The sequence below is a fragment of the Saimiri boliviensis genome, chromosome X (assembly GCF_048565385.1).
Source record: "Saimiri boliviensis isolate mSaiBol1 chromosome X, mSaiBol1.pri, whole genome shotgun sequence".
Classification (NCBI taxonomy): domain Eukaryota; kingdom Metazoa; phylum Chordata; class Mammalia; order Primates; family Cebidae; genus Saimiri; species Saimiri boliviensis.
In genome coordinates, this window is record NC_133470.1 from 115662115 (window position 1) to 115676305 (window position 14191).

Sequence of the window (14191 nt, forward strand, 5' to 3'; positions counted from 1 at the left end):
TGCACGTGTTGAATTTGAGAGTCATCTGCAACTAAATGGACTACAAGAGTCACGACCTTGGCATTCAGGAGAGAGAGCTGAGATAAAAGCATAGATCTATAAATCATGAGTGTGAAGGGATGATGGGTGAATCCTTTAGAGTGGAGGGGATCATAAAGGTGGAGTGAGAATTCAGGAGTGCCAAGAACTGGACTTTGAGCAACCATCTCCTCCTACACCTTGAGGGTTGGGTAGAAGAGAAGTGAGCATACTGAGACAGGGAGCAGCAGCTGGAGAGATTCCAAAGAAAATTCCAGAGAGTGCTGGTCATAGAAACCAAGGGAAAAAAGAAATTCAGAAATGAGAAAGTAGCTTTTTTGCAACGGGTTTGCTGCCAGAACATAGGTTATCTTGAAAACCAGCCCTAAAAACCAAAATGGGAAAGGAAGACTTATATCGATATTGTCGTCATAAAGATGCAAGCAAGTCCACTACTACTGGCCATCTGATCTACAAATGCAGTGGCATCAACAAAAGAACCACTGAAAAATGGAGAAGGAGGCTGTTGAGATAGGAAAGGGCTCCTTCAAGTATGCCTCGGTCTTGGATAAACAGAAAGCTGAGCATGAAAATGGTATCATCACTGATATTTCCCTGTGGAAATTTGAGACCAGCAAGTACTACCTGATTATCATTGACGTCCCAGGACACAGAGTCTTCATCAAAAACACAATTACAGGCCGGGAATGGTGGCTCACACCTGTAATCCCAGCACTTTAAGAGGCTGAGGAGGTGAATCACTTGAAGTCAAGAGTTCAAGACCAGCCTGGCCAACATGGTGAAACCCCGTATTTAATGAAAATACAAAAACTATCCAGGCATGGTGGCATGTGTCTGTAATCCCAGCTACTTGGGAGGCTAAGGCAGGAGAATCACTTGAACCTGGGAGGTGGAGGTTCCAGTGAGCCGAGATTGCACCACTGAACTCTACCCTGGGGGACAGAGCATGACCCTGTCTCAAAAAAAAAAAAAAAAAAAATGACTACATACACATCTCAAGCTGACTGTGCTGTCTTAATTATTGCTTATTGCTGCTGGCAGTGAATTTGAAGCTGGCATCTCCAAGAATGGGCAGACCCATGAGCAGGCCCTTCTGGCTTACACACTGAATGTGAAACTATATGTTGGTGTTAACAAAATGGATTCCACCGAGCCACCCTACCACCAGACGAGGTACAAGGAAATCAGCACTTACGTTAAGAAAATTGGCTACAACCCTGACAGAGTAGCATTTGTGCCAACTTCTGGTTGGCATAGTGACAACATGCTGGAGCCAAGTGCTAACATGCCTTGGTTCTAGGAATGGAGTCACCTGTAAAGATAGCAATGCTAGTGGAACCACGCTGCTTGAGGCTGTGGACTGTATTCTACACCAATTCATCCCACTTATGATCCCTGTGTCTGCATCTCCAGGATGCCTTCAGGATTGTTGGTATTGGTCCTGTACCTGTGGAGACTGGTGTTCTCAAACCTGGCATGGTGGTCAACTTTGCGCCAGTCAATGCTCAAATTCAAGTAAAGTCTATTGAAATGCACCATGAAACTTCAAGTGAATCTCTTCCTGGGGACAATGTGGGCTTCATTGTCAACAAGGTGTTTGCCCACTTAATAAAATCAGATACAAAGGACGAAAACGCTAAGTTGTTATAAACATCAGTTGGCATGCCTTACAGTTCTTGGTGGTCTAAGATCATCACTTCATATTTCAAACTCTCTGAATAAATACAGCTTCACAGTTGCTCCCACATCTTCATATCTGAAAGAATCCTTTTACAAATCTGAAGTGGACCAATTTGATAATTATTACAGAATCATTGTGGTCTTGTAAGAAATCAGTGATTTACATTTGTAACCATATTTCCAAAGAGAATGTCTTTGTAATAAAGTAGGGGGTGTAGGAGGTACATAGATTATTTACAGCTGTCTCTGTCAAGCATTTGCTCTTTGTGTCCATTGCTGGATTCAACACTACACTGGCATATCATAGTTAGTTTTTTGTTGTTGCTGTTGTTCTAATTAAAAACAAACATTACATTCTTTCTAAGAAAAAAAAATAATGTGTCTGCCAAAGATGTTCATCATGGCAGTGTTGCTGGTGACAGCAAAAATGACCCACTAGTGGAAGCATCTGGCTTCATTGCTCAGGTGATTATCCTGAACCATCTAGGCAAAATCAGTGCTGGCTGTGCCCCTGTACTGGATTGTCATGCAGCTCACGTTGCTTGCAAGTGTTCTGAGCTATAAGAAAAGATTACCATTGTGGTAAGAAACTAGAACATGGCCCTAAATTCTTGAAATCTGGTGATGCTGCCATGATTGATATAGCCCCTAGCAAGCCCATGTGTGTTGAGAGCTCCTCTGAATATTCTGACTATCCTGACTATTCTCCTCTGGGTCATTTTGCTGTTCAAGACAGACAGTTGCCATGGGTGTCATCAAAGTACAGGCCAAGAAGGCTGCTGGAGCTGGCAAGGTCACCAAGTCTGTCCAGAAAGCTCAGGAGGCTAAATGAATATTATTCCTAATACATACCACTTTTTTTTTTTTTGAGACAGGGTCTTACTCTGTTGCCCTGGCTGGAGTGCAGTGGCATGATATCCACTCACTGCAACCTCTGCCTCCTGGGTTCAAGAAATCCTCTTGACTCAGACTCCTGAGTAGCTGGACTACAGGCATGTGCCACCATGCCTGTTTAGGTCTTATTATATTACCCAGGCTTGTCTCAAACTCCTGGGCTCAAGTGATCCACCCATCTCAACCTTTCAAAATGTTGGGAGTACAGGCATGAGCCATGGTGCCTGGCCTGAGTTTTAATCAGTGATGGAAGGGTCTCAGAACGGTTTGTTTCAATTGCCCACTTAAGTTTAATAGTAAAAGACTGGTTAACGATAACAATGCATTGTAAAACCTTCAGAAGGAAAGGAGATTGTTTTGTGAACCTTTTTTGGCATCTTGCAGTTTTAAGTTATTTAGTTTTTAAAATCAGTACTTTTTTCAAGTGGAAACAACTTGATCAAAAACTGTCACAGAAATTTGAGACCCATGAAATCAGATTTAATAAGGAAAACAGAGTAGCCAACAGTGTTAAGAGCACAAAGAAATAAAGTAGACTAAGATCTGGATTTGATGTTTTATAAGTTTCTGATGAATTAAAATAGTGTTTTTAAAGCAGGAGTCATATTCAAGGAATTGCAGAGAAAATGAGAGGAAGAAAAATACTTTTGCAATAAACTTAAGGTGCCATTTAAAGAAGTTTGACATCAAAAAGAAAGTGAGGATAATAGATGGGTTACTTAAGTGTCATGTGCAAATCTTTTTTTTTTTTCAAAATTGAATGTTTTTCATAATGTCTGTAATCCTGTGTCTGATTTGCAAATTTGAATGTAAAATAAGAATCACCTGAACACAGTTGCAGCATTTGATCAGAGAAGCAGTGTGAAAAGCAGTGTGAAAAGGGATAATTACAGGGATTAGACCATATGCAACTGTGGGAGCAGGGTGTCAGGTCCCAGGGTCTGGGTCCAACACATGCTGAAGTCTGGAGGGAGGGGTGGATGAGCAGAAAGAACACTCCGGGGACTGTAGGCAGATGAATTTGGTTTCATTCAGCAGCAGCTTTTATTAACAGCTTTCTCATATTAGCTGTCTCACTGTCTGCCCTGTCTTGGCTGCTTGAGCCGGCAGCTCCCACACACAGCTGTGTGGCCGGTTCTCCCTTGCCTTCAGGGTCAGCAGCCTAACTCTTTTTCTCACTGGGCATGAGCAAGCCAAGCTGTGTCCTTGCTCCCTCCTATCCATCTGCAAGACGGACAGTTTTGCCTCTCTGTCTTTCTCTGGGCACCAACACACCCTCCACCATGTTAAGCCATGCTGAGCCAAGCTGAGCCCCAAGAGCCCCTATACAGCATTAGTAGGGCAATTATACCTTTTACAGACAATAGTGGTTTAGAGCCAAGTATGAACCTACACAAACAGGTTATGTAACAAGTGGAGGCGTGTGTCTGCATGCCAAACTCACTGACATGCAGGCCTGGATATCAACCTTGGCTTATTCCTTTACCAAAGCACATCCATACAACTTACACTCTACCCCTAGGCTGAGGGAAACTTAGGTCTTGGGCACACTGGTCTGATACACAGGTTTTGCACACAGGCCTGACATACAAATTTTGGGCATGCAGGCCTGATACATACATAAGCTTTTGGGCACGCAGGCCTGTTACATACATAAACTTTGATAAACTGCCCACCTATTGGCACAGATTACCATGGGTGTCACCTCCTTGGTGATTACCATTCATATTGCCCTGATTTTAGCTTATTAGCTGCTTTGCACACACCGGGTTTCAAACCATATAGTGTCAGTACTAGGCAGCAGTAGCACCCCAGCTAGACCTAGCTGTATACCATGCCCTATCGGGAATCAGGGAATGCCCTTCCTAATGGTGAAGTCTCAGAGTCTAGGAGTGCCTCAGTCCCCATGGCCTTACCTTGCATTAGGACTACAGGTCCCAAGACCTCTTGCAACTTTGCTGCTAAGGGATTTGTACTTAGCATACTTCGCTGTTTCAAGTAGGCACCCCACTTCGCTAAAGTGGATCTCTGTGCTGTCCCTGTCCAGGGGGTCATTACCCATGAACGCACCTATCCCACTGTTACTAACTGCTTCTCTATTAGTAAGCACTGGAGTGCAGCTTCCTTCCACAGTTGGGACTAACAGCCCACTGGCACTTCCGGTTGCTCCATGCACTGCTATAGGCCCTATCCACAATTATCTGTGGTTACAAGTACACTTAGTGTGAATGGGCACCCTTGGTTTACTACCCGGAAAGGCTGTCTCAGCCCCTCACCCCAATCCCAGGCAAGAGGGGCACTGCCGCTTTTAAACCTGGAAGAGAATCAGAGGTTAACATAACATTAGTAACAAAACCACAACATATGGTGGGGCTATACAGTAGCCCTGCAGCAACACTGTGAAAGTCCACTGTTGCCCTCCCATGAAGGCAATCTGTTCCTAGCTCTCTGGAACATTGTAGATTGACAAGAATGCATTAGCCAAGTCCACCACACAGTGGCACTGCCCAGTTCCATTGTCAAGTGGTCTATTAAGTCCGTGATAGATGGCACAGCTGCCAAGCCGTGCAAAACAGCCACCCCAGAATGTCTTCAGATGTGGGTGGGAGAGACATACACAGTGCATAAGCGGAGAGCCAAGCGACCAATGCCAAGATGCAGAGATACAGGTTTCACTTTCACTGGCCAGTTTTCATAGTTGTCAATAAATGCAGCTCTGCCTGGAAACTTAGCCGGGTTTAGGGACCAGCGGATTGCCAAGTGCACATGTGGCTCCCATTGTCCGATGCCCCCCAAGCTGGGCATCTTGGCCAGTTCTCTTATCAAACAGAAAAGGCTTTACACTTCCACCAGCTGTAGCAGATACCCTTTGAACCGGAATGCTCAGATGGGACCCGTTTGCGCAGCAAGGTACTTCTCCCGTATGACTTGCACTAAGTCTGTACATGACTGCCAGCGTTATTTGCTTAACTCCCTCAACTCAGCAGGGGCACAGACACCATAGGAAGCATGCTCCACCACAGCAGGGGTTCTCTGGGCCCACCCTTGGGGCCCAATAGCTGCTCCTGATCTATTTTGTGGTAGATCACTGGGCGAGCCTGCTATGGACGTTCTTCCTCCTCCCTGCACTGTGTCCGGCAAGGACTGGGCATGTTCTTCCCACAGCACAGTTACAAACGCCCATCTGACTCCTACAGCAAAGGCATGCTTCTTCTCAGTGCTGTGCACTTCCAGGTGCTTCAGTGCCTTCTCCATACTCACAGGAGACCCACCTACTGCCTCCCGTGTTTCCACTGGAGCCCATCCTCGCAGCACAGCTGCCACCGGGTGTCACAGCCCATGCTGCGGCCACAAAGCTGACCTGGGAACCCTCAGGGGCTGAAGACCCACTCATCTCATCCCATCCTCATCACCCATTGTTAGGTCCGGAGATTCAGGTCCAGCCCATGGAGGAGGGCTGGGTGGATGAGCAGAAAGAACACTCGGGGGGCCACAGGCAGGTGAATATGGTTTCATTCATCAGCAGCTGTTATTAACAGCTTTCTCACACTAGCTCTCTCACACTGTCTGCCCTGTCTCAGCTGCCTGAGCCGGCGGATTCCACAAACAGCTGTGTGGCTGGCTCTCCTTTGTCTTCAGGGTCAGCAGCTTAACTCTTTTTCTCTCTAGGCACGAACAGGCCGAGCTGTGTCCTGGCTCCCTCCTGTCCGTCTGCAAGATGGACAGCTTTGGCTCGCTCTCTCTCTTTCTCTGGGCACCAGCACGCCCGCCATGTTAAGCCATGTTGAGCTGAGCTGAGCCCCAAGAACCCCTGTACGACATTAGCAAGACAATTATACCTTTTACAGACAATAGTGGGTTAGAGCCAAGTATGAATTTGCACAAACAGGTCATATAACAAGTGGAGGTGTGTGCCTGCATGCCAAACTCGCTGAGTCATACAAGCCCGGATGTCTATCTTGGCCTGTTCCTCGACCAGAGCACATCCATGTGCCTTACACAGGGGAAGAAGTCTACGGAAGGCTATTGTCTCTGCACTTATAGCAGCCTGAAGTCACTGTAGCTATTCAGGGCCCACAGTTGAGAAAAAGTGGTATATGTGGTGTGGGTGGGGGAAAGCAAGAACAAACTTGAACCTGCAAGGATTAACTTGAATCCCTAGGTCAGACTGAAACCCATGAAGACTTACTGGAACCTGCATCTGTCTCTTACTGCCTCCAACCTGGAGAAGGAGCTGGCATCCATAGCCATGTAAGTATGCACACACCTGACCTAGGACTTGGAGAAGTGGCAGAAGGAGATCTTGTCAGAGCTGGAGTCGCTGCAGCCTGCTGCTTCCCCATACCAAGGTGTGCCAGTGGGTCATTTGTTGGAATTCGCTCGGGGTGGTTGGCAAAATATTACAGAAAGTATTAAAGATATGTAAGGGAAAGTTATAGATTAGTCTCAAACCTTTTAGAAGGCTGAAAGGTTTTACAGGGGCAGGCCAAAGGCAGGCTGGCCAGTCCATTAAGTTAGGGAGAGACAGAGATGATCAAAGGTCTTCCCAGTTAAGTCTGCTTACCCCACACCCGTTAGTCTCCACCGAACTGTTTACTCATGTTAATTTTGTGCTGTAGCCGTCTCAGGGGGAGATCAAAGGGGAATTGCCTGTTAATCGTGTTTACTCTGGGCCTGGAACCTAAAGCTTTTATCATTCATATAACCATGTTAATGATCCACAAGTGTGTTAACTTAGAACCTCTGTTGTAACTTTTTTTTTTTTTTTTTTTTTTTTTTTTGAGACGGAGTTTCACTCTTGTTACCCAGGCTGGAGTGCAATGGCTCGATCTTGGCAACCTCTGCCTCCTGGGTTCAGGCAATTGTCCTGCCTCAGCCTCCTGAGTAGCTGGGATTACAGGCACGCGCCACCATGCCCAGCTAATGTTTTGTATTTTTAGTAGAGACGGGGTTTCACCATGTTGACCAGGATGGTCTTGATCTCTTGACCTCGTGATCCACCCGCCTCGGCCTCCCAAAGTGCTAGGATTACAGGCTTGAGCCACCGCACCTGGCCTGTTGTAACATTTTGAGGGAATAAATGTGTCACAGACAGAGGATCTGGGTTGATTGGTTGCATTTCGCCCTCAGAAAGCAGCCAACAGCCATCCCTAGCCCACTTGAAACACTGTAATGGTGTGAGAGTGCATTCATCCATCTGTTGTTGAGTCAGGATTTGCAGGTCAGACTTCTGCAGGTGGTGAGACCCACGTCTCAGGTGGTGACCCTGATGTGATTGAGGGCACAGTCAGTGCCAGTGTACACCAGTGGTAACAGTGCCTGGTCCTACCAAACTTCAGAACATAGTATCTGTTGCTTCACTTCCACTTCCCAAGCCCTGCCCCAATTTTTCTCCTTGTCCAATCTAACTCAGAACTATATTGGGAAGGCAATCCCAGGAAACTGTGTTTCTAGATTATCTAAGTTGGCAAAGCCACTTCAACAACTGTGAGACAAATAGTGACCAGTAGAATGTGACTGGTCACTCTCAGAGAAAAGGATAACACACAGTAGGTAAAAAAAAGAAAAAAAAAAAGAAGAAAAAGAAAAAGAAAAAAGAATCCCGAACCAAAAAACGTATGGGTCATTCTGTGCATCAGTTATAGACAAGAACTTCTCAGTGTTTGGTACTCACATTCCACAAAAGCTGTGTCCAAGAAGGACTCATTTAACCCAACAATCCTGAGTGTCTATGTCCACAATGTTCAGTAGAGCAGAGGAAGAAACTAAGCATGGCGTTACTGGCAGCATTTTGGAATGCTTTTGGTCACCGTGAATTTTGGCCACTGACTTCTGACTTCTGAGATAAGCTATCCAACACTAAACCTTCCACCCAGATTTTCAAAGAGGGTGAGTGTTCTCTTATTTTTAAAGCAACATTGGTGACATAAGGATGACACATAAATTAACTATATAGGCTTGAGTAGAAGTTGTGATTTGTTTCCAAAGCTTCAGATGGAAATATAAACCTGAAATGCATCCCAGTGTGACACATGGATATCTTTTCAGTTTAAAAGCAGAGTTTCAGAGGTGTAAACTTCGGCTTCTGTGCTCTCACCCACCCCTCTGAGGAATACGAAATTGCTGGGGGCCCATGCATAAAACAGAAAAGCAGTGGAGAATAGCTTGCAGGTACTGGGAGGCTGGCCAGATGATTGCAAAGACATTCTGCTGATTTTATGGGATAAGCGATGCTTTGAGCATTTTCCAAAGGGGAAAGAATGGTGAGCAACTTTATTTATCACAAAACAGCTGATTTTTTTTAACTTATAAATGACTATAGTTTGAATATTTCTCCCCTCCAAAACTCATGTTGAAATTTAATCCCCAATGTGGCAGTATTGAGAGGTGGAGTCTTGGGACCTTTAAGAGATGATGGGTCATAAAGGCTGTGCCCTCATGAATGGACTAATCCAGCCATGGATTAATGGGTCAGTAGATTAATGGGTTATCATGAGAGTGGGACTGGTGGCTTTATAAAAAGAGGAAGAGAGACCCAAGCTAGGATGCCCAGCCCCCTCACCACGTGATGCTCTGTGCTGCCTAGGAAGTCTGCAGAGAATCCTCACCAGCTAGAGGCCCTCACCAGACGCAGTCCCTTGACCTTGGGCTTTTCAGCCTCCATAACCATATGAAATAAATTCATTTTCTTTATAAGTTACACAGTTTAAGATATTCTATTATAAGCAACAGAAAACAGACTCAGACAAGAATCTTCAGTGAAAAGCTATGGCTTTTAAATTTTCATTGGGATTATGCTATATAGCTAGAACATAGCGACTAGCTCAACGGACCACACATAATTTAAATTTATTATTTTTCTTCTGGATAAATTAAGTTAGATAAAAGGAAATATTTAGCTACTAAAGTTTTGCATCTAAAACCTTTGTGAAATTCTGGCTAATCTCTTTTAAAAAGTAATAGAAAATCATGGGCGTTATTTTGAAGAGCCAATTTTCTTCAGCACTGTGGTAATAATAATAACTAATATTATTTAGGATTTGCTATGTGCTAGGTATTAACCAACTATTTTACATGTATTATTTCATTTAATGTTTTTAACACCTCTAGGCTATCAGTATGATTAGTACCACTTACAGATGAAGAAACTGGAGCCCAGAAAGGTTGTGACTTGTGTAAAGACACACAGTAAGTTCCAGAGCCAGAGTTCAAACCCCATCTGCATCATTGCATTCCTACAAAATTCACACTGATCAGTAGGTAGAAACCACTTCAGCAAAAGATGTCTGAACAGGAATGGTTAGTGCAGCATCTGTTATAAGGATTTAACATTAAAAAAGCTTATCTATCTATCAATAAGGGACTGGTTAAACTGATGGAGTTAATCTAGCCACTGGACTAGTTTTGCATCTGTTAGGAGTTATTTTACAGAGATGAACAGACAGTGTGATCCAATTTTAGTAAACACGCCACATTTGCCAGTATTCATATACATTAAAAAGTTTGGAAAATTATACAGCAAAAATATTAACAATGATCATTGTGAAGTGGTAGGATTCTAGGTAATTTAAAACATTAACTTGTCCCAATTTTTCCCACAATAATCATATAATAAAGAATAGAATAAAACCTTTAAAATGCACACCACTGTCCTTTCGTTGAGAAATGCTGCTGTTCTTTTGAGCTGCAGACTGGAAATCAGCCCTGACTGCACTTGAGTGCTCTGTGACCTTGGATAAGTCACTTACCCTCTCTGGGTCTCCCATTTTGTATATATAATATAAGAAGGCGATTTAATTTTGCCTTTGTGTTCTAATATTCTTTAACTTAATGAATCTCATTCTCAGCAAAGTTATTTTTAAAAAAGAACAAATAGTGTGTGGAGGTTTAAATGTTGATAAATGATTTCTTCACCAAGACCTACTTTCCGCTATATGAGCATGGTCCTGGCTTAACCCAAACCTTGGTGTCTCCTGCACCCCACAGGCCTGAGCTTCAATCAGGGGAATGGCAGAAAGCTTTCGTGCAGTTTCCTAGTCACTTTTTTTTGTTTTGTTTGTTTGTTTGTTTGTTTGTTGATATGGAGTTTTCCTCTTGTTGCCCAGGCTGGAGTGCAATAGCGTGAACCTCCGCCTCCCGGGGTCAAGCAATTCTCCTGCCTCAGCCTCCCAAGTAGCTGGGATTACAGGCACGTGCCACCACACCCAACTAATTTTTGTATTTTTAGTAGAGACGTGGTTTCTCCACGTTGGTCAGGCTGGTCTTGAACTCCCGTACTCAGGTGATCTGTCCGCCTCGGCCTTCCAAAGTGCTGGGATTACAGGTGCGAGTCACCGCACCTGGTCTCCTAGTCACATTTTTAACCTGCATCCTTTCAATAAAGTGGAAAAAAAAAACTGCTCTCAGAGAAGCAACGTTGTATTTTCTGTTATCTTTACCAATCAGAAAAGTCTTTCAGCAATATATACATATTATGAAATCAGAAGCTAGTTTTCAACAAATGTGAATATTGAACATGCACTCCCCTCAACACACCCTGAGGGAAGATCTCCCTAGAATCAATGGTCTGGAATCTTCTCACGTGTATTACACTCCACGCCCCCTTCTATTTTTCATCCCCTAGCAGTCTCTTAGACTGTGCATTCACCTTGGGACTATAATTCTGGGACCTTATCCATTTATGTCCACTTGCTAGCTGTGTGGCAGCAAGTAAATCACCAAACTACTCTGAACTAAAAACATCAACCTCATAGAGTCTATTCATTTATTCACTCAACACATGTCAACTGAGCACCTACTCCAGTTGAACCCTAGGCTGGGAGCTGGTAGTGTGTCAGTGAACAAGGCAGATGCTTTCCTTACTCTCATGAAATTGGCCACCCAATGGGGGAGCCAGACAATAAACCAATAAATACAAAACTGGTGGTAAGTATAAAGAACATGGTAAAACCGGAAAGAATACAAAGACTTCTAATTTAGGATGTAGGTCATGGGAGGCCACTCCAAGGAGGGGACATGAAAGCTGAACCTGAAGGATAAATAAGAATGAGTCAGGTGAAAGATGATAGGCAGTGAATCCAAGCTAGGAAGCTTTCATATATTCCAAAAGAGGCCATGTGACTAGATGGTGAGGAGTGAGAAGAGAGGTTCCAAAGTAGTTCAAAGAGTTAAGCAGGAGACAGATTGGGCAAAGCTTTGAAAGCCATGCTAAGAATTTTAAATCAAATCCTAGGGTATAGTGGAAAGCCACTGTATTATTATTTTTTTATTTATTTTTTATTTTTATTTTTATTTTTTTTTTTGAGACGGCGTTTCGCTCTTGTTACCCAGGCTGGAGTGCAATGGCGCGATCTCGGCTCACCACAACCTCCGCCTCCTGGGTTCAGGCAATTCTCCTGCCTCAGCCTCCTGAGTAGCTGGGATTACAGGCACGCGCCACCATGCCCAGCTAATTTTTTACACCTTTAGTAGAGATGGGGTTTCACAATGTTGACCAGGATGGTCTCGATCTCTTGACCTCGTGATCCACCCGCCTCGGCCTCCCAAAGTGCTGGGATTACAGGCTTGAGCCACCGCGCCCGGCCTCTTTTTTTTTTTTCTGAGACGGAGTTTCGTTCTTGTTGCCCAGGCTGGAGTGCAATAGCGCGATCTCGGCTCACCGTAACCTCCGCCTCCTGGGTTCAGGCAATTCTCCTGTCTCAGCCCCCTGAGTAGCTGGGATTACAGGCATGCACCACCATGCCCAGCTAATTTTTAGTATTTTTAGTAGAGACGGGGTTTCACCATGTTGACCAGGATGATCTCGATCTCTTGACCTTGTGATCCACCCGCCTCGGCCTCTCAAAGTGCTGGGATTACAGGCTTGAGCCACCGCGCCCGGCGCCACTGTATTATTTTTAATCACTGACATGATCTGATACAGGTTTGAGAAAAGCTAATTTGGCTAATATGAAAACAACAGGAGGGAATTGGGAGTGAGTGCAGGAGCCTAGGAGCTATTGCAGGTGTTCCGGGAAGAGCTGATGATAGCAGTTTGGTTACGGGTAGCAACAGTGGAAGTGGTAAGTAACCATATTCAGAACATATTTTGAAGGAAGGGTACACAGATATGCTGACATAATATATGTGAGGCTGAGAAAGAAGAAGGTATCATGGAGAGTGTCTTTGTTTGGACTGCTACAACAAAACATCATAGACTGGCTGGCTCAAACAACAAAAATTTATTTTCTCACAGTTCTAGAGGCTGGAAGTCCAAGGTCAGGATGCCACTGTAGTCAGGTTCTGGTGAGGGTCATCTTCCTGGCTTGCAGTTGGCTGCCTTCTCTCTGTGTTCTCACTGGCCTTTCCTTTCACATTCCAGTTAAGAGAAAGAGAAGGGAGGGAGAAAAGGAAGGGGAGGAAGAGAGAGAATCATCTCCTCCCCCTCCCCTCCCCTCCCCTCCCCCTCCCCCTCCCCCTCCCCCCTCCCCCCCCCCCCCCCACTTCCCCCTGACCCCACCTCCTGTCTTGCTCTGTCTCCCAGGCTGGAGTGCAGTGGTGCGACCTTGGCTCACTGCAATCTCCGCCTCTCAGGTTCAAGTGATTCTCCTACTTCAGCCTCCTGAGTAGCTGAGATTCCAGGCACGTGCCACCACACCCAGCTAATTTTTTTTTTTTTTAATTTTTAGTAGAGACAGGGTTCCACCCACCTCAGCCTCCCAAAGTGCTGGGATTATAGGCATGAGCCATCATATCTGGCCAATCTCCCTCTTCTTACAAGGTTATAAGGCAACTAATCCTATTGGATTAGGACCCTACCCTATGACCTCATTTAACCATAATTTTCACCTAAAAGCCCTATCTACAAATGCAGTCACATCGGGGATTACAACTTCAACATAGGAATTTGAGGCAGGGCACAATTAAGTCTATTGCAGATGGCAAATAGGTCTCTGGCTATGAGAGTGAGGACTCAGGGAGAAGAAGTTTTAAGAAATTGCTCTGTATTAGTTTGTTGCACTGCTATAAAGAAATATCTGAGACTGTGTAATTTATAAAGAGAAAAGAGGTTTAATTGACTCAGTTACACAGGCTGTGGAGGGAGCATGGCTTGGAGGCCTCAGGAAACTTAAAATAATGGTGGAAGGGGAAGCAGGTATGTCTTCACACAGCCAGAGCAGGAGGAAGAGAAGAGAGGTGCTACACATTTAAACAGCCAGATCTCACAATTACTCAATTACTCACTATAATGAGAACAAAACTAAAAGGGAAATCTGCCCCTATGATCTAATCACCTCCCACCAGGCCCCACCTCCAACAATGGGGATTAAAATTCGATACGTATTTGCAATATCAATTGCTACATACCAAGTTCTCTCTGTTTTGAGCCTCTGTAACAGTCACAATGTGCTGCCTACAATCAATGGTAAGTCTCCAAGAAACCAAGGTCTGGTGTACAAGCCAGGTGGGGCTATTGAATGGAGAAACAGTCTCATGAAACACTTTGGCTTCCTTAAGCTCAGCAATTATGGCAATTATTCTTTTTCTCCCCCAGACAGCTGACATTATTTTTGGGAAACAACAGTACTAGGTGTGGGTC

General features: G+C 44.6%; 1 protein-coding gene across 1 annotated transcript in view; it reads left to right on the forward strand.

The window, feature by feature from the left end:
* Positions 1-14191, forward strand: part of LOC101036325 (uncharacterized) — a 63872-nt gene that overhangs the window by 27237 nt on the left and 22444 nt on the right. Inside the window, exon 3 of the mRNA XM_074391576.1 lies at positions 6776-6864. Within this exon, the coding sequence (XP_074247677.1) occupies positions 6776-6864 (89 nt within the window). The remainder of the gene's footprint in view (positions 1-6775; positions 6865-14191) is intronic.